Source organism: Plecotus auritus, assembly GCF_963455305.1.
Source record: "Plecotus auritus genome assembly, chromosome: 8".
Taxonomy (NCBI): Eukaryota; Metazoa; Chordata; class Mammalia; order Chiroptera; family Vespertilionidae; genus Plecotus; species Plecotus auritus.
This window is the reverse complement of record NC_137782.1, coordinates 173,071,843-173,091,644: the sequence shown is the minus strand read 5'-3', so window position 1 is coordinate 173,091,644 and position 19,802 is coordinate 173,071,843. Positions and strand designations below refer to the sequence as shown.

Sequence of the window (19,802 nt, the reverse complement as noted above, 5' to 3'; positions counted from 1 at the left end):
GAATAGCGGCCCCGCCCTGGTGCCGGCCAATCCAGTGGAGACCGCAACCCGACAAGGACGCACCTAGAAAACTGCAGAACATTCTACTGAGATCTTCCCTGGGAGCTGCCCTACAGTCTCCGCCCTTAAAGCCAGAAGGAGGAGGACCCAGTGTGCTCTCCCTCCTAGGAGCGGGCACATACCTTTCCTCTCCCTTCCCTTCGGGGATACCGCCCCCCCCACCCCCCAGGCACCTGACCATCAGCTTCCTCACTCCCAAGTTCCAAGGGCCCTTCCTTTACCTCCATAACTCGTTTCCTAAGCGGCCAGGGGTCCTCAAACTTTTTACACAGGGGGCCAGTTCACTGTCCCTCAGACCGTTGGAGGGCCGGACTATAGTTTAAAAAAAAAACTATGAACAAATTCCTATGCGCACTGCAGGCCCGGGACGCGTCGGCTGCTAAGCAGGACAGGCAGCGGCACCCGGCGGGCCGGATACATGTCCTCGGCGGGCCGCATGTGGCCCGCGGCCCGTAGTTTGAGGACTCCTGCAAGCCCATTTCTTCTAGAAATTACTTCTTCTGTTGTATCAATCAGGGAGCTGGACAAGACGCCTAAATGAGCCAATTAGTTAGGAGTCATCTTTATTGCGCACAGGTTCAGAGCAGATGACCTCTGTCAAATTCTGACCAAACACAGGAGGGAGTATTTCCTTTTTATATCCTTCCAGTTCTTTGTGTAAGACAGCTTGTAACCTTGAATACATACCGGTATTATATCTAATCAAACACCTGTAATATCTACACAGACAACTTGTAACTTGGAGTACATATCTGATCAAACACTGTAACCTTGGGTGAACAAACACTTGGCAGAATATGTGAATTAATATAGTGTATCAGCCCCTTTAGATGGCTAGCTTGCAAGGTCAGACAGTTAAGTTTATCTTTTCTATTAAAAAAACAAAGTTATTTTACAGTCTAAAAATAACAGTTGACTCACAGAATAAGAGACTGTCTAAGAATAACAGTAGTTCAAACAGCAGTTTTTCCAAAGGAGGGCCCACTACGCTTCGCTTCTGCCTCTGTGATTTACCAAATAACTGTTCTCTTGTAGTCTGGGTCTTGGCTCTGAATTCTTTCCTGACCTGAAACCAAGTAGGGAGGTTGCTACACCCAGGTTTGGCCTGACCCCACCGGTCAGACACCTGCTGCCCTTCAGCCTCCTACAATACATCCCCCTGCGAAGGGTGCCCGTCTGCCCTTCCGGGGCCTGCCCACCCAACCCGGGAGAAAGCGGGGCTGGTGGGGAGGCGGGCTCCCGGGGCTCAGAATGCGCGGGTTGACTTCACGCGGAAAAGTGAATCAGCAGCGGGCGTAGCTCGCCCAGAGCTGGGGCTGACTCATTGCGGGCCTGGGCGGGGCCTGGGCGGGGCGACCCGGGAGCGGAGTGGAAGCGGATTGGGCCATTCGGACGTGGGCGGGGCGTCTCAGGCCAATTGGGTCTCTTGGTGGGCGTGGTCAGTCAGGGAGGGGCGGGGTCGATGGGAGGAGCGGACACTAGCTGGGCGGGGTAATCCCGGCGGGAGCGCCAACCCGGGCCGACTGGGCGGGCTTGGGCTGGGCGGACCCCGACTGGGCGGGATCGGGCGGGGCCGGGGCACCGGCGGAGGCCTGAGGCCAGGGAAGGCGGAAGGACTGGGCAAGCCCAGCATCCGAGTGCTGAGCGGCTCCCCCTCGCGCTGCGGCCGGATCCGCGGAGCCCCCGCCCCCGACCCGAGCCGCCGGCGCCATGGGCTCGGCGCTGCTGTGGTTCTGCAACTGGAGCACCCTGGCCGTGTGCGCGGCGCTCAAGCTGCCGCAGATCTCCGCCCTGCTGGCGGCGCGCAGCGCGCGGGGCCTCAGCCTCCCGAGTCTGCTGCTGGAGCTGGCGGGGTAAGGGCCCTGGCGGCCGGGCTTCCTCCCTCGCCTCTGCCTGCGGAGCCCCGAGAACCGCGGGCGTAATTGAGCCGGGGAGGGGGGCGGAACGAGAGCCCCTGACCGCGGGATGGGGCACTTCCCGGGGCCATCACTGCCCCCCGCGATTTGCTGGCCAGCCACCTGCGAGGTGGACTTGACCGCGCACACCCACTTTGCGGATGAGGAAACCCACACCCAGTCACCCATCACTCCCGTTGGTGACAAAAGCAGCTGGGCTGTGAGCCAGGCCGTCTGCACCTGGAGGCGCTCAGATGCCGTCCGCTGTCACGCAGCGGCGTTTAGGTCAGCCGTGCCCCGCACAGCCACGGCGGTTCGGGTTAAAACGGAGCTGAAGTAGTTCCATCGCCCGGCGAGTGGCCCCTGAGCCGGGGACGTGGCCCGGGACACCGCATCCCTCGGGTCTGTGGCGATGCTGGTGTGAGCAACGCTACCGCGCTGCCTGGAATGACCGCACCCCCCCCCCTCCGCCCCCCGCACAGGCGCGGGCCACGCCCCAGCTTTGTCTGCGTGACGTGCATCCCAGCGCCCCGGTGAGGGTCCCGGGCGGACCTGCCTCGGGATGCATCTCCCAGAACCCCGCCCAAAGGGTCAGACTGACATCACCCCTAACCACGCCCCCGCCTCACTCCCCGGCTCAGACCTCGGTTTCCTCACCTGTAAGACGAGGGGTTGGCTTTTCCCAGGACGCTGTGACTTTAAAAGTCCACGTTTTGGGGTGGGGTGGGCGGATGGGGAGAGTGGAGGGCTCTGGAGGCCGCGGAGGAGGGGCACTGGATTGAAGGGCGGGCGGAGACCGGCAGAGGCCGCTCCTGGAGGTGGGGGCTCACCCATCAGGATCGGAGTGGGTGCCCCGACCCCGTGTGTAAAGGCCTAAAGGAGGGCGCAGACTAGGAAGACGCGGTCGGGAAGATTCGAGCGAGGGGCACAACCGGACCCAGGAAACCTAGTGGTCTGGCCCCGCCCCTTCGGCTGGGCCCTTCCTCCCGCTTCGCTCCTGCCAGCCCGCCCCGCCCCGCCCCGTCCCTTCTCCCGGGAGGTTCTGAGGGCAGCCCTGGCACCAGCCCTCCGGAGGGGCAGCCCGGGCACCCCTGGGCCCGGATGGGGACGACAGTCTGGGAAGGAGGCGGGCAGAGGAGCCGGGGGTGGAGGGTGAGAGGCCCAGCCCATGCGAGGCCTGGCCGAGGGGAGGGTGAGTAACCCCCCCACCCCTGGGCGGGGGGAGATGAGCGAGCCCCGCACTTGGAGGAAGACTGGCAGGTGCCCGTGGAGCCAGGAGCCTGCCCACTCCCTGCCGCCCTCTGCCATAAAGGAGGTCAGGGCGTGACCCTCCCCCAGCCCCGCCCCTGTCACTTCATCTGACAGCTACCTGAGCAAAAGGCAGCCCTCTGGCCGGTGCGGCTCCCCTGGAGCCTGAGGTGGGGCGTGGAGCGGGAGATGGCTGGGATCAGTGATGCCAGTGAGAGGACTGGGCACAGAGAGGACCCGGAGCTGGCAGGGGTGGGGGGGGTGCGTTGGGGATAAGGGGGGGGGGCGGACAGACCACTGCTGTCACTTTTGCTGTTACTGGAACAGCCGTCCAGACAGATTTCCAGCTTTGGGGACAGGCAGACTGTGTACCGCCAATCGCGGTCCGCCCACCGCCCGCTGTGACCACCCTAAGGCCCGTGCGGGTTGCACCCAGAGCCCGGCCGGTAGGGACGCTCCCCAGTCTCGGAGATCATGAAGTGAGCATTCCACCCGGTGTGCTCCCTTCCTCCTGCACACCTTGGGCTGCAGCCACAGGCCTAAGGTTTCACCAAGAGCCTGTGCCCTGGGTGCGGCTGGCCCCCCTGTGGGGTCGGAGAGTTCAGGGGTGCCCTCCCTCTCCCCAGGTTCCTGGTGTTCCTCCGGTACCAGGTTCACTACGAGTACCCGCTGCTGACCTACCTGGAGTACCCCATTCTCATAGCACAAGGTAACGAGCCGCCGCCTCCCCCCTCCCCCTTCCTCCCCTCCCCCTTCCTCCCCTCTCCTGCACCCGCCCGTCACCGCCCTGGGCCCCAGCTCCCTCTCACGCTGAGCCTTTCCCCCCAGATTTCATCCTGCTGCTCTGCGTGTTCCGTTTCAACGGGAACGTGTACCGGGCAGCGCCCTACATCGCCCTGTATCCTTCTGCATTGTGTGTGTGGGGGGAGGGGGCGGGGGCGGAGATGGGTCTTATTCAGCGGGCCCATCACCTCTCGCGCCTTTTCGGTTGCACTAACAAGAATCCCAAATGCAGACTCCATGCGAGCCCGTGTCTCCACAGCCAGGGGTGCCCGCCCCTCCCCGGCCCCTCCCCGGCCAGGGCGCCTGTGGGGCCTGCTGGCCGCATGGCGGGGGATGGGGGCTCACCGCTGGGCCTGCTGAGCAGAAGCACCCCTGCTCCGAGCTCTGCCTTTCCTTTAGGGGGAGATGTCTTTCTTCCCCGCAAATATCCCCCCAGAATATTTCACGGTGATGAGAACGTCTGACATTAACACAGCGCGCTGACACACCTGGTCACCTGTTAGTGGCTGGTGCGGCTCCTGGCAGCTTGTTCAAGGCCAAGGTCAGGCCCCTGGTGTAGACTTCAGGGGGGTCTCCGTGGGGCTGCGGTCCTCACACAGACACGTCCCGTCCGTGAGCCGGGTCCTGGCTTTCACCTCTAAAAACTCACTCTCCTGTTGACTTCCACACCTTAAAGGGCCAGGCAAGCCTTTGATTGGCCATCGGTTTAACCTGCCACACCTGGGACTTGTGACCTGGTCTTCCCCAGAGAGGAAAGCGGGAGGTGCTGCCGGCCTGTCTGCCCCGAGTGCCTTGCACCCCCTCTGCCTGGGCAGCCCTGGCCAGGGCCGGTGCCCTCTCTAAGCTGCCGCTGCCCGCCATCGTGAGGTGGGCTAACGATGGGTTTTTGAGGGAACTAGCAAGTCCCGGGAGCACAGGACAGACTGACGGCCTGGCACAGGCATCGTGGCTGTTTTTCTAGAAGCCCCTCTGCAGCGTGGAGCTGAGTGTGCACAGTCCCGACCCTCTGCTGTTCGATCGCGTTTCCCCCGACTCAGTTTCCCTTTGCACACCCAGGGGTCGCACAGTCCTCCTGCCCTTGGGCGCTTCAAGGTCAGCCCCAGCTGCTTAAAGGTTCTGAGCACCGAGTACTCTGACGATGAAAAGCGTGGCATGGTTTACTATTTAAATAAAATGCAACAACTTACCTTGGTGCCAGTGGGGAGGCTGTGGATTCGAAAACGTGGATGCCCTCGGCGCCTCTGGAACATCAGCGGGATGTTCGTCATCAGTAGGTCCCCAATATTGCAGGGGACGTACTTGGACGAATCAATTGTTAAGGATCTGAAATTCACATGTAACTGGGTGCCCTGTAATTTTATTTGCTAAATCTGGCCACCCTACAGAAAAGTCACCTCTAGGATCTCAGTAGCAGCTAGTGCAGGTCAAGTTTTATAAAATGTCTATCAGGGATGAATGGGCTGAGGTGCAGTGGTAGAATATTGGACAAAGATTACTGCAAATGTTCTTTTTCAAAACGGAGCCAGCTTTCATCCACCTGGATTCGGGTTGCTAGTAGCTAGTCTACTGACTTTCGCACAGAACACTGTCTATTTCAGTCCCTTCGTTTAAATAATGTTCTTCATTAAACCCACAGCAACCTGTTGGGTCCCTACAATGAGCCACAAAGCATTGAGTAGGGAGAGGGGGCGAAGCATGTTAAGTCCACTTTGCGGATGAGCAAACCAAGGTGGCGAGACTGACCTGAGCGTGCCCGCGGTCACAGCAGAGGGCCCGCCACGGCCCTGCTGCTTGCTCCGGCTTCCCTCGCTGTGCCGTCTGTTCCTCAGCATCATCGGAAGTCAGACATAGCTCCTGTCGGCCAGCTCTGCTGCCCGCTGCTGCCACCCCATTTCCACACAGGGGTTCGTGAAGAGGGGAAAGCGGAGAGAGTTTCCCGTGACACGGGTTTTGCAGGACGTGCCTGCTTTATAACGTTGGCCCCTTGTAAGAGCTGAACTCGGGCGGCGGGGTCGGGAATGAAGCCGGAAGCTAAAATCCCCTGGGAATTCCCAACCCTGCAGCAGGCCGAGCGCACGGGGCGCTGTGCCTTCCCCCCTGAGCTGCTTCTGTGCTTAGGGCTCCTGGCTCGCGGGCACGGGAGCCGGCCTTGTCTATTCCAAGTCTGCCAAGTTCTCCCTGGGCTCTGGGTTAGTTTCCACGGCACCGGCGAGGCTGCTGGAGCCGCCAGCGCAGCCACTTCCTTAACTCGGTAAGGTTTGTGGCGTCCTGGTTCCTGCTCACCCTGCGGAAGTGGATCATAGACCTGGCCATGGTGAGTGCCACCGAGACAGCCGCCTGTCACCCCCCTCTCCCTGTCACCGCCCCGCCGAGCACCTGATAGATCAAAGGTTCCACCTGCCCATTTCCACCTGCACCGAAGGCTGGGGGCAAGAAAGCGCAAGGCTCTCCCCACAGGGAGCCAGTATTCTCACGGCAACGGTGGGGAGCGTTTTCCTTCCCTTTTGGCGCCCCGGAGAACCAGATCGGGGACCTGAGCGGAAGTTAAAGAGCTTCCGGTCCGGTTAGACCTGACATAGTGGCCACTTACGCATTCTTTTTGTCCTCCTTGGAAGAGCGTAATAAGCCCTATCCTGGCACTTTTTCCCCTTCCTGGTTAAGGGCCCCAAGTGCGCATGCTGTGAGAATAGGATGCCGGTGGGGGTCAGGAAGCATCTGACCCCAGATCTCTCTAGGTGACAGAGTGGAGGTCTCCACCCAGGGGAAGAGTCACTGCCTGCCACACCCAACTCGTGCTTCACCCCCTTTCCCCCCAACATCTAAGCACCCTCCTTCCTTCCAGTCCCGTTCGGGGTTGGACCCTGTGACAGAAAAGCCTGCTCACCGGCGGTTGAATCTGTACCGTGAGACTGTCCCCGCCTTGGCTATGTCCCCGAAGGAAACGCTCTCCTCCACCCGCAGCCCAAGTGGGTTTGGAGAGGCCTGGGGTGGGCGCAGCCAGGCAGCGGGCCAGCTGGCCAGTCTCCTGGCAGGGGTGCAGGGCCTGATGCGTCACCACGTGGGCTCCTTACAGGGGCCAGAAGTCCAGAGGTGACGCCCCAGCCGCTGCTGTGACTCTGTGAGCCTGTAGGTGAACGCGGCACGGCCCTCCCTGGGCTCGGAAACACAGGGAAGTCTCTTTTTTTTAATGTCTTTTTTTTATTGATGTCAGAGAGGAAGGGAGAGGGAGAGAGAGAGAGAAACATCAGTGATGAGAGAACCATGGACTGGCTGCCTCCTGCCCGCCCCACACTGGGGATCGAGCCCACACCCCAGGCGTGCGACTGGGAATTGAACCGTGACCTCTCGGTTCCTACGTTTGAGACTCAACTACTGAGCTCACCAGCCGGCCGGCCTCTCTCTTTATTGCGGGCGGGGCTGATGAGCCTCGTGGCCCAGCCGTGACCTTTCTAAAATATATATATTTTATTGATATTTTACAGAGAGGAAGGGAGAGGGATAGAGAGCTAGAAACATCGATGAGAGAGAAACATCGATCAGCTGCCTCCTGCACACTCCCTACTGGGGATGTGCCTGCAACCAAGGTACATGCCCTTGACCAGAATCGAACCCGGGACCCTTCAGTCCGCAGGCCGACGCTCTATCCACTGAGCCAAACCGGTTTCGGCCCGTGACCTTTCTTACTGTCTTCTCACCAGCTCCCTCCGTCTTCTCACCAGCTCCGGGCAGCAGGTCCTTACCCAGCAGAGGGGTTGGCGGGTCATAAACGCACGTCCCGCGCGGCCGTCGTCGCTGGCCTGGGTCTCGCCCTGGCACAGACGGGCTCCTGGTTCACCTGAAATGGTGGCTTCCAGGGCGCTTCCCGAACCCGGTGAGGGTCTCCTAACGCTCCCGTCTATCTGCCCACAGAACCTGTGCACTTTCATCAGCGCGGCCAGCAAGGTGGCGCAGCTGCAGTGCCTGTGGGAGACGCGGGACGCCGGGGCGGTGAGCGCGCTGACCTGGGGCCTGGCCGCCTACACCAGCGCCAGTAAGAACAGGGGCCCTTCCCCACGCCCGCATCGCCCGGGCCTCGGTTCCTTTATTTATAAAAGAAGGGCTAGACTTCAGTGACTTCACGTGGATTTTACTGAGCGAGAGCCTTCCCCTCAGTGAACCTCTTCAGGGGCTTCCTGTGTCCATGCGATTTCCCCAAAGTTGGGCTGGGGTGGGGGGTGCGCGGTGCCACAGGGCGGGAGGGCAGCGGCGGGCATGGCTGGCTTTGCTGCTTTATGAGACGCAGCGTGTTCTGTGCTGGCAAAGTCTCTCAGGAACAGTGAGCATGCAGTCCTGTCTTTAAAATGGAACGACATTAGCTAAATACCCAGCTGTCTGAGAAGCGAGTTGGTATTTATTGCCGAAAATTTTCTGTTGCAGCAAGAATAATAACAACCTTAATGACCACCAATGACCTGACAAGTAAGCACAATCTTTTCCTGCCCCCTTCCTTTTAAATATGCCTCTTGCCGCCCTCGTTGGTCAGTGTCACAGGGGTTAGCAGGCCCCCTGGCTCCCCGTGTAATAGTGTAGAGGCCAGTGGAAGTGGACGGGAAAGCAACCACACAGGTAGCCAGTGAAGAGTATCGTGCACTGTGTTTGAAAGAGCAGGACGGATGGGCACCTGCAGGGAGCCTGCCCGGGCTGGAGGAAGCTGGGAAGGTCCCCTTGAAGATGGGCGACCTGGAGAAGGTGGGAGGAGACTGTTACAAGCAGCAGCGTGCAGAGGTCAGAGGTCGGGAGCCAAGAGGATGCAAGGCCTGGTCTGGGAGTGTCAGGAGGGCGGGACTGCGCAGGGGCGCCTGAGGAGGGGAGGGAAGGTGGTGTCATGATGGTCCAGCCAGGGGTCCTCAAACTGTGGCCCGCCGAGGACATTGATCCGGCCCGCTGGGTGCCGCTGCCTGTCCTGCTTAGCAGCCGACGTGTCCCGGGCCCGCAGTGCGCATAGGAATTTGTTCATAGTTTTTTTTTAAACTATAGTCCGGCCCTCCAACGGTCTGAGGGAGAGGGAGAAAGCGTGCTGTGGTCGAAGCACAAACTTGGGCCGAGAGAGGAAAGGGAAGGAGGCAGGCCTTCCTCACCGGACCGCCATCCCTGCGCGGAAAGAAGGGCCAAACCATAACCCAGCAAAACCATCTGCCCGTTGAAAATTAAGTTTAAAGATTGAAAATGCTCTGGGACTTGTTTTGTGACACCCGAGGCTGCCTCAGGGGACACCTGTCCCCGAAAGTATCCCTGTTTCTGTGGAGTCACCCTGTGGAAGCCCGTTTAGCTCATGAATACCGTATAAGGGCTTACAACCAGACACAGATCTCATCAGTCTTCTTTCCCAGGAGCGCTCCGCCACCAGCACTTTTTTTGAAAGAGCCACGTTTCCATGGTTACCTCAATATAGACCGGGCTTTGACGTCTGTGCATTTTTTCAGGATTACCTTAACAGAGTGCTCCATGCCTTTCCGTCCCATGCGGTGTTCTGAGACACCCCTCACTGCCCTCAAGACTTAAAAATGACTAAAGGGGGGTGAACAGTTGTAATATTCCTTATCAGCCAGAGCCAGATTCCTCCAAGTTAAACACTGAATTTAAATTATTATTCATGAAGTCAGGCCAAGTGGCCAATGGCAGTCATGATGGGAAGATCATTTTCCCAGAAATATTTGGAACCGCATTTGGGACCAACGTTGTTCAAAAGTCCTCATGGTCTGTAGTTCTAAGTCTCATTTCTTTGAGGGGAGGGGTGTGTGAAGCTTTATTAGACTTTCAGAGCAGAATGATTTTGTTCTCTGATGTGAAAACAGTATTTAACATACACTTTTTCTCTTCTTGCCTGACTTCAGTCCTTATACGTTTTGTGATCATGCTGGCTTTAAACCTGTGGGTGACAGCGACAGTACTCCGCTACCGGAAGACAGGTGTAAAGGCGGAATGATGGATACGTCATTCTGACACACCAAGTGGATTTTGAGTAACTGAACCAAAGGAAAGAAGAGCTCATTGCTAAATTGAGGTCTTTTATAAATTAGTCAATCACTTCTGAAACTCTGGAGCCAAAGGTATTTTAGACTTGAGCCATTCAAACACGTGTTTAAAAATGATCCCCTCCCGCGCCCCCACTTTATTAGGTCAAGTTGGACTCAGACATCTGCAGTGTTGAGGTTGGTGGTTAATGGAAACCATCCAAGAACCACTTTGAGATTGCTTTGCCTCTTAAAAGTCATGATTAAGTTCGCTCCAAAGAGCTGACTACATCTATTTTTCAGCTTTCGAATCTTTTAAGAAATAAGTCCTCTCCACAGCACAAATGAGCACCCAGTGGGGCTTTGCTCTGTCAGAAGAGTTGTAATCAATTACTAGGGGTTCGCTTTCTGGGACTAGTGTCTAATTGCAACAGATATGACAGGATGGCTTTATTGTATCATAATACAGTATAATACCTGCTTGGCATCACAAGTCTATCAGGGCAAGCAAAAATGTAACTGGCTTGAATTCACATGCCAAAGCAGTCCTTTAACTTCATACTGTGCCTTTAAGTAATTCCTAACAAAATGTACTATTGGATGCAATCTCTGTGATGAAGCCATTCACATTCTGATTTAAGCACAATGCTGCCTTTTTTAAAAACTGTTTTTGAAAAAAATATATATATATACTAGTACTTATACACACACACACACATATATATACACATACATACATATATTATTGATTCTGGAGAGGGAGATATAGAAACATCAATAATGAGAATCATTTTGTTGATTGGCTGCCTCCTGCATGCCTCCCTCTAGGGATCAAGCCTGCAAGCCGGGCATGTGCCCTGACCAGAATCTAACAGTGACCTCCTGGTTCACAGAACAACGCTCAAGCACCGAGTCACACTGGCCGGGCAATGCTGCCATTTTCATAGGGGCCACAGCCATGCAATTAACCATTCTTAGAATTTGGTACAAAATACAGCTTATCTCGACCAGGTTTTGTGTATTGAAAATATATGTAGTAAAGAGTATTGCTGAGTTTTGGCAATTATGGATTTTATTCTAAACATGACAAGATTATTATTGTACATGGTATTTTTTCATAAGTTTATAAAGCTTAACACTTAAAAACTTTTTCCCTTATAACTGAATGGCATTATTTTGGTGTGTAGATACATATATGTAGTAAGTAAATGATACTTATTAGATGTTTTGGTTTCCTGTGTAAAATAAACTTTCAAATTTTGAACTCTGCTGAGTCTTAAAACTGTTTCAATGTGATTAGCTTTCAATTACGTAAAGTGCCATTTAAAAATATAGATTGTGGTTAATCCTCTTAGAACGACTGCTAGGGAACAGCAGGAACAGAAACATGGCATCTGAAAATGAAATCATTCATTCTGTAGTTCTTAAATCATAGTTGTCACTTTTTAAAACTCCAAGTAAATCCTTTCTCGTGTGCAGTTACAATCTGATTGGTGTACGTACCAATTGTGACTTCAGTCCCTCAGATATTTAAACATACTTTTCTTACTAGTTCTTTATCACCGTCTGAAGTCGCTCCTTTAAGAACGTGCCCCCGTGGGTGACAGCCTCGTCTTTCCCCTTGGGAGGAAGGGAATAACGGGAGCCACTGCAGACACTCCACACATCTCCTCGCTAACCCCAGGGCCCGGCCAGCAAGCCGTCTCCCCTCTGCAGCGCAGGGAGCGGCCTGGCCCGAGGAGAGGGCCGAGCCGCGTCCCAGGAAGAGCGCTGATCACCAGCGCAAAGCTTCCAGAAACTATTTCTGACAACACAGGCTCCCTGGCTCTCCTCTATCCTCAACGCGAGTGCAGCTTTGCACGCCCCTTAGAATACCCCTCAACGTGAGTGCAGCTTTGCACGCCCCTTAGAATACCCCTCAACGCGAGTGCAGCTTTGCACGCCCCTTAGAATACCCCTCAACGCGAGTGCAGCTTTGCACGCCCCTTAGAATACCCCTCAACGCGAGTGCAGCTTTGCACGCCCCTTAGAATACCCCTCAACGCGAGTGCAGCTTTGCACGCCCCTTAGAATACCCCTCAACGTGAGTGCAGCTTTGCATGCCCCTTAGAATACCAAGCTCAAGTCACAGACAGACTCCTGTGAAACTCTACCGTTTGTCTGTCTCTGTGTGCTGAACGACAGGGCCGAAGATTCGCAAGTCTGACCAGTTAACTACCCTGCATCCAAAACGGGAACCATCCCACATGCCACGATATTTTTAATTAAAAAAAAAAACTAAATTTGCAATGAATATTATAAAAAATGTATTACTCACAATTCAGGTGTTCTTGAATATTTTTCAGCTGAAAATTCTCACGAAAAATGATTTTGAAGTTGGTCAGGGCTGCCACTGAGGGAGAACTTGTTCTTCTATAGACGCGCATGGCGTGTGGGGAAGGCCAGCCACTTGCATCTACAGACGCTTATGGTGTCCAGTGGGTTAAGTTTAGTTATGACTTATTGGCTATCCCCATCTTTTACATCCATCTTTTTAGGGAAGGCAAATTTGGGGAGTAAATTTTAGGTTGCAGCATGCCAGGAGTATTTCCCATAAAAAGCGTAAAAATGCTTATGTCTTAATTATTTATTTTTTAATATAAAAAGCAGGCATAAAATACAATTACATTACTACAAAGATGCAACAAATTTAAAAGAAAGAAAAATCAGGGGGACATGATTTTTGTTCAAAGGGGACAGCTGATCAAATATTTGTGATTATCTAAATCATGCAGTTCAACTTAGTACAACTTCCAACAAAACTCATTATGGGGAAGGGAACCAGGAGCCGACGTCCCCCCAGCAGAACAGCCAGCACTGTCACACAGCGCCATTCCTCAAAGTGCTTCCCGAACAGAACAGCCGTGGCGTCTTCCCACCTATTCGGAGGGCGGGAGTCAGTAGCAGTGTCAACACAGGCGGAGAAACTCAGGTGTGACCTCCTCCCGTCGGAACTGAAAAACATGCTTCTTGGAGCATGCTCCAGCCAGGGCCCCGGGTCGAGGCCTGTTTGCACCAGGACCCTGGGCCGGATTAGCAGCAGCAGCAGCACTTCCGCAGCGGGGTCTGGCCGCCCAGCGCGCTCCTCCTTCAGGACCTGGCAGCCTGGGAACGCGCCGCGGCCAGAGTCCTGTAACCAGCGCAGGCTAGCTTTAGAAACACTCACCTACGTCTTAGATTTTCCGGTTCACTTATCCTTTGGCTATAGCATTTTAAATGTTCAGATGAAAAAAAAATTCTTGCTTCTAGATAACAATTTTCTAATACTTTTCAAAAATTCACTATACACCAATTTTCAACAGTAACACCAGTTTTACTCCTACTTGTCTCGCTTATCCCCACGAAAGTACAAAAACCTAAGAAAACCCCAGTATCCACTACGTCTTAGTTCTCAATAGGAGGTATTTATGGCTCTCGGAGAAATCAGGTGTGAGGAAAGAAGCAACTTTTGGTCTCTTGTCTATCTTGGAAGCTTCGGAGCCTCCAGAGAGAGAAGCTGGCACAATTTCTGGCTGTGACACCAAGTCAGCATCACACTGAGTGAGTGCTGGGAAGAGGACATCTGGGTAGGTGCATGCATCATTCATGTTCGTACATGAAACCAGCAACAGGGTAAAAAGCAAATTCTTACCCAAGGTCAGAATCTTTTATTAAGCACATTTCTGTTAGCTGGACAACTTTATAAATTCTTATGTCAAACCACATAATGTGAATAATCTCCATGGGAGAGATTAGTTTCACCCCTTAGAATACCTCCCCCACCCCCCAAAGTCACATAGACCTTCCTGGTATAGTTGCATCACACCATGATTCTCCATATTCTCTAATATATACAGCACTCAAAATTTAAACTTTTGCCATTTTTACTCAAATATTTCAATTACTCATGTGTAAACTTCAAATTATTTCACCTTAATAAAGTTTATTAAAAATATATATATATACTCTCCAATTCAGAATAATATGATAGAACCTCCCATAGTGTAACAAAATCTTTATATAAAATATTAATTCAGTCTCCTTTTAACAAGTCTAATGAGTGGAAATATTTATTCTATATAAATTTATATATTTTTCATTTTAAAATCTTACTTTTAAAAAAATCTGTGCCCCCAAACCAGAACCGCAGAGCACACCTGCGAGGGACCGCCTGCCGCCTGCCGCCGTTTCAGCACCGACGGCACGAGGGAGTGCGGAATGGACACTGGAAGAGTAACGAGATTCCACTTGAGGACATCGGCAGCCACAGGCCACTCTTCCGTTTCCACAACAGCATCTATAACTGGGGACCTGCCTTTAAACCTCTCCACACCGCCCCCCGGGAACAATGAAAAATGTCTTAGTTCCTTCATTGAAATATCAGATGATGTATTTCAGTATCACACCAAACTGTATGTTTATGTCTATAGAGACTGATAAAAGACTACACAGTTTTTTACCTGATGCTTCTCACTGATGCATACTGTCACAGTAAAAAACATAGACCTCTGTGGGGTGAGAAATACAGCAGGAACGGTCCTGCACGTGCTGTAATTTTAACAGCATTTAAAGAAAAAGTTAAGTGCCTTTGAGGCCACTTCCTCCCAGGCACCAGTTTTCATAGCCCAATACTGAAACATTGCCATACACAATTGTGTGGTTAAGGGATCACATTTCAATACTTAAAATATATCTAGAGAATATTTTAGTTTTCTTTATATTTGAGATAATTTTTGAATGTTGAGTGTGAAATGTAAAAATAGTCACAAATGTCCTTACCAGAAATAAAAACGTATCTAGGGTAATCAGCAAATTCCAAGCAAAGAAAACATTTCATAGTCACACACTAATACTGAGGTCTGTAAAAAGGCTTGGATGAATAATAGATATACGTAAAAGATATATTAGTTCTAATACTATCCATTATTGTTTCTATCACCATACTTTAAAAAATTGTTATACAATCAAAATAGGCTGACATTGATAACTATTATATGTAAAAATAGTGCACTATCTTCTTCTGCAAAGCAAATTTGCATCCTAAGAGTTGGTAAACACTTTTTAATACAGAAAAGGGCTGAGACTTGGAAAAAATTAAATTAAGGCATTCAAAATGGATAAAGTTGCCTATCATGAAGCAATAGGAAACCGATATAATGAAGTTCAAAGTTTCTGTTACAGCAACATGAACATGCAGCTCCATCAGGTACACACAAATGAGTGCTATAACCCCAATGTTATGGCTTTATACAAGTGCATAGTTGCAACTGTAGTAAGTAATGGTATCTGATTAATGAGTATAAAAAATAAAGTGGGAAGTTAAAAAACCCTCTTGCAGTATTACAGTGCTATATATGTGTGTGTACATGTGTACACACACACACACACACACACACACACACAGTATAATGGTCACTTCTTCAAGATGCAGTCTATATCACTGTAGTGAAATCCGTTCCGATTCTTGCGGCGAACAAGCTGGTGAAACCGCTCTGCTGAAGCTGAACAGATGACTCCTCTGACTCTTCTCAGCCCTCTGTGCCACGTAGTGTGAGTGTGAGTGTGAGTGTGAGTGTGAGTGACTGCCAAGAGAGCTTTATGGGGCTTTTGGAAGAGTTGCATATGATGTTCTTTATTAACCAATCTCCAAAGAAGCCTAGAAAAATCTCTCCAAGATTTATAATTTATATTGCAGGAATAAAGGGAATATGTATGTGTGTGTATCAGTCTCTCAGGAAAATACAGCTTTTCAATAAATTCTGGGCCATCATATTTCAGTTTTGTCTTAACTGGAAGAACAGGCTCACCTTGAATAATGACTGCATTCACAGAAGGCAGTTAGCTGCAAAGAAAGGAAAAATAAAGTTAGGTGAGACGGTGAAATAATAAGAGATTGTTAAATTCTTTGGAAAGGTATTCCATGTACACCATTAAACTAGACAGTCTTCCAACTACAATACTTTTAAGACCTAAATCATGCATAAGAGGTATTTACCGAGCTACTTTTTTTATTTTTAGGTACATGCAATTACAGTCCTTTTCATATTTCCCTATATGGCTACAAACAGACACACAGTTTTCATATGGTTAACTGTCAGGTTAGACAGCATGTCACTGAATAACTCGTGTGAAACCTAAGTTTGACTTGGAGTTTAACTGCTAGCTGCCTCAAGTAGCTGAAAGAACAGTGGACTTACGGGCCAGGCTTTACCTGACTATTTGACCCTTAAAATCTATGTAATGGGAACATACACATTGTAGTAAATAAAATGCTCTGTATATCCTGGTTATAAACAGATGCCCAATGTTACATGATTTAAGTATGTTCTGCAATGTGCTTACTTAGATTAAGATAGACCTTTTTTTAAATCCATCCCATGCAAAACATTTAACTCAGGAGGTTAAATTTTCATTCGAATCTACTCCAGCCACTATTAACCAAACTATTTTACATTTTCTAAAAGCATATGAACTCTCACTCCATATCATTGGCATCCTTCAGCAAGAGAAACATCACATTTCCAAAAAGCAAACATTTCACAGCATCACAAAGCAGCCCAGATCAGAAACAACGATTTCACAGCACTTATTAGACTTACAAAGTCTTAACGGTTTCACTTCTTGCAGTTAAAAAGGAAAGAGGAGGAAGGCAGGGAGGGAAGGAGAGGATGAGGGAGAAAGGAACCTCATGCTATGTTCACAAACTAATACGCTCGTAGGAACTTGAAAACACTGTGGATTGTACTTCTCTGAACATGGCTTCTTTGGAATAAACAGGAAGTACCACATTTAGTTCCTTTTGTTATTTCTACATGTTTTGTTTCTAGAATAAAAACTGTAATTCCAATTGTATAGAAAAGTATATAGCCAAAAAAGAATCTGAACATAGCATTTCACTTTTCTACTTAACATAAAAATTTTAGTTAGGAACTTTCTTGAAAACTACTTTTCAAATATATACTATTAAAAAATTAATAAAGTTTCAAAAGTAGCAAAAAATAATGAAAACCCAAGTGCAAACCGCATGCACTACTTGAAAGTACTAAAATAACTCATTTTTCACTTTTTGATTTACCCCATTTATTTCTTCAGAAATCAAAAACATCGTCATCATCATCACCACCATCAACATCATCAAATGACCAATCCCAGTCTTTAAATGCCAAATCAAGCAATCTGTAATGGGAGGTTTGCAAATTTATACTCTAAGAATACGCTTTAGAACGGCAGTTTCATAAACTATGATCTAGAAATCACACTTTGAATGTGCATGAGCATGTTTACTTTCCCTCCATCAGTAACATGATTAAGATGGAAACAGCCAGGAAATCTTCTTTCTCTTATATATAAACCAGGGGCCCGGTGCACGAATTCATACAGGGGAGGGGGGTCGATCAGGACCTGCTGGCCAGGGGAAGGACCGCAGGAGGTTGGCCAGCAGGCCCTGATCTATGGTAGTTGTGTAGATGTGCTGAGGTAGCGGCACGCAAAGACCACAGACAGAGCGCCCCAAAATGGCCTGAACACCAGCTATGCTCTGAGGTGGAAATACAGCTCTACTTCGCTGCCCGCAGTTGCTGACAGACAGACAGGTTGTCTCTCCTACCTCAGCCGCACATTTTTTCAGGGCTCTGCCCCCAACCATGATAGGTAGCTGACTTCGGCCAATGGTGGCACAATGCCATAGGAGCACTAGCCAATCAGCAGTTGGGAGCCTGGAAAGGCATGGGGCTGAGCTAGAAGTGGCTGATGGGGGCAGAAGGGCAAGCAGTGCGTGCACGTGGTGCGGTGGCAGAGGTAAGATGTTGGTGATGTTTACTTTACATCTTTGCAGTTGGCTGCTGCCTTGCCCCTTCTGCCCCCTCCGAGCTGCTACTCTGTCTCGATCAGGGTTGCTCTTCCTGGGGGGAGGGATCAGCTGGGGGGAGGGACCACGGGAGGTTGGCCAGCACAGGAGGTTGGCTGTGGGAGCACACTGACCACCAGGGGGCAGTTCCTGCATTGAGCATCTGCCCCCTGGTGGTCAGTGTGCGTCATAGTGACTGGTCAACTGGTTCAGCATTAGTAACTTATCTTGGCTGAAGAAAATGGACTTACAGCAGAGGTACATGGTTCTTTCCAACCCAATCCAATCATCTAAAATATTGCAATCATCTTTATTTTAAAAATAGGAATAGCTTTTGTTCATGCATCAACTTATGTCAAGGAACTCCTCTGGTCCCTGAAGTCCCATCTGTGATCACTGTCCAGGGTTCTTAAATTTTAGTATATGTGATTTTCCCAATGCTATTTATAATATATGTTCCCAGGACATACCCCAGGAGATTCTATATAATTGGACTGAACAAAAGGAGGGCAAATATTTGCATTTTATATAAAATCCCGAGGTAAATACTGATGCAGCTGGTTGGCTCTGAGAATCACTGACAGAGCAGGTTGATGGATGATTACCCTAATTTAAAAGTAAACAAACCAACTCAAATTACTCTATTTAAAAAATGGGCTGAATGCAGAATACTATCTGAAAAGATATACGAACTCAGATATAATTACTCATTTAACAGGTATCACAACCTAACACATACTAACTTTTCTAGGCTTACACAGAAAATGACTTTTAGCTATGGTTTCGACTCTCCCGCTCGGGAGATTGAGATCAGTGGGCCTTCCTGGGTGTCCACCCAATTTTATCTATTTTATGAGAAACCTGCACTTTAAATCCTTCCAAACATTTGGAGTGTGTACCTTTCAAATTTTAAAAGTCTAATCACTAGTTCTTGGAGCAATGCATGACAAGCACTTCCCTTAAAACCTCTTCCGCATCCCCTCCCAGTCACCTAATTCTTGTCACTTCAACTTAAGAAATCTTTCTTTAGCCTGGTTTCTCCCACCGTCAGCTCTTTAGGGCAGGCCCTCATCAGGTCTGAACATACCAACCTCTTGTTGGAAGACCTCCTTCAATCTGAAGAACAAAAGATAAACTCCTACAGCAAAACGTACGTGGTCCCTCTCAACCTGGCTCAGCGCTTCCTCCCCAGCACCATTCCGGACCACTCCAATGAAAGACCGCAAACACTAAGGAATCTGACAATCGTTTCCCTCTGCACATCACATTTTGCCTGGAACTGTCTTTTCCCGGAAAATTACCGATACTCCATTTTTTGGACATCTTTCTTGATGCCTTCAGGCAAAATTCTCCACATTTTCCTTTGGCCTCCATAACAGTAATGAATCTGATAAACATTTACTTACTGTAAGTATCTGTTTAATTGTCTCTCTCATTCATTTAATCAATCAATCACTTCAGGCCTGTGAAACGTACTGCCGAAGACTGCTTCAGAAAGGGCACAGTTAATTCTGTGTTCTGCTGGCAGAACATGAGAGTGCCCATTTCTTCACACACTGCCAATACTGAGTTTCTTTTTTTTTTTTTTTTTTAAATATATTTTATTGATATTTTACAGAGAGGAAGGGAGAGGGATAGAGAGTTAGAAACATCGATGAGAGAGAAACATCAATCAGCTGCCTCTTGCACACCTCCTACTGGGGATGTGCCCGCAACCAAGTTACGTGCCCTTGACCGGAATCGAACCTGGGACCTTTCAGTCCGCAGGCTGACGCTCTATCCACTGAGCCAAACCGGTTTTGGCCAATACTGAGTTTCTTAACCCATACCAGTTTGGCAGGTGAAAATGATTTTAACATTTTAGTTTTAATTTAAATTTCTTCACTTAATAACCAGGTTGCACTTTTTCATCTTTATGGCAATGCCTGCATATTCCTGATTTTTATATTGGGAAGAGGC

The 19,802-nt window shown here is 50.2% G+C and overlaps 2 protein-coding genes across 2 annotated transcripts in view; one reads left to right on the top strand and one right to left on the bottom strand.

The window, feature by feature from the left end:
- Nucleotides 1-1,600: 1,600 nt before the first annotated feature.
- On the top strand, nucleotides 1,601-11,256 carry SLC66A3 (solute carrier family 66 member 3). The gene is made up of 7 exons (XM_080684200.1): nucleotides 1,601-1,913; nucleotides 3,830-3,912; nucleotides 4,032-4,101; nucleotides 6,243-6,300; nucleotides 7,896-8,016; nucleotides 8,403-8,444; nucleotides 9,860-11,256. The coding sequence occupies exons 1-7, from the start codon at nucleotides 1,771-1,773 to the stop codon at nucleotides 9,949-9,951; spliced, it is 609 nt and encodes a 202-aa protein (XP_080540326.1). The 5' UTR covers nucleotides 1,601-1,770; the 3' UTR covers nucleotides 9,952-11,256.
- A 3,785-nt stretch (nucleotides 11,257-15,041) lies between these two features.
- The window catches only part of ROCK2 (Rho associated coiled-coil containing protein kinase 2), an 85,153-nt gene continuing 80,392 nt past the window's right edge, over nucleotides 15,042-19,802 (bottom strand). Inside the window, exons 33-34 of the mRNA XM_080685266.1 lie at nucleotides 17,073-17,173; nucleotides 15,042-15,839 (exon numbers count right to left, since the gene is read on the bottom strand). Coding sequence (XP_080541392.1) covers nucleotides 17,086-17,173 — 88 coding nt within the window. The 3' untranslated portion in view covers nucleotides 15,042-15,839; nucleotides 17,073-17,085. The remainder of the gene's footprint in view (nucleotides 15,840-17,072; nucleotides 17,174-19,802) is intronic.

Excerpts from the sequence above, each read along its gene's own strand:
- SLC66A3 (XM_080684200.1), top strand. The coding sequence starts at position 1,771 with ATGGGCTCGGCGCTGCTGTGGTTCTGCAACTGGAGCACCCTGGCCGTG. Across the intron at positions 1,914-3,829 it reads CTGCTGCTGGAGCTGGCGGG|GTTCCTGGTGTTCCTCCGGT; the intron begins GTAAGGGCCCTG and ends CCCTCTCCCCAG. Across the intron at positions 3,913-4,031 it reads CCCCATTCTCATAGCACAAG|ATTTCATCCTGCTGCTCTGC; the intron begins GTAACGAGCCGC and ends CTTTCCCCCCAG.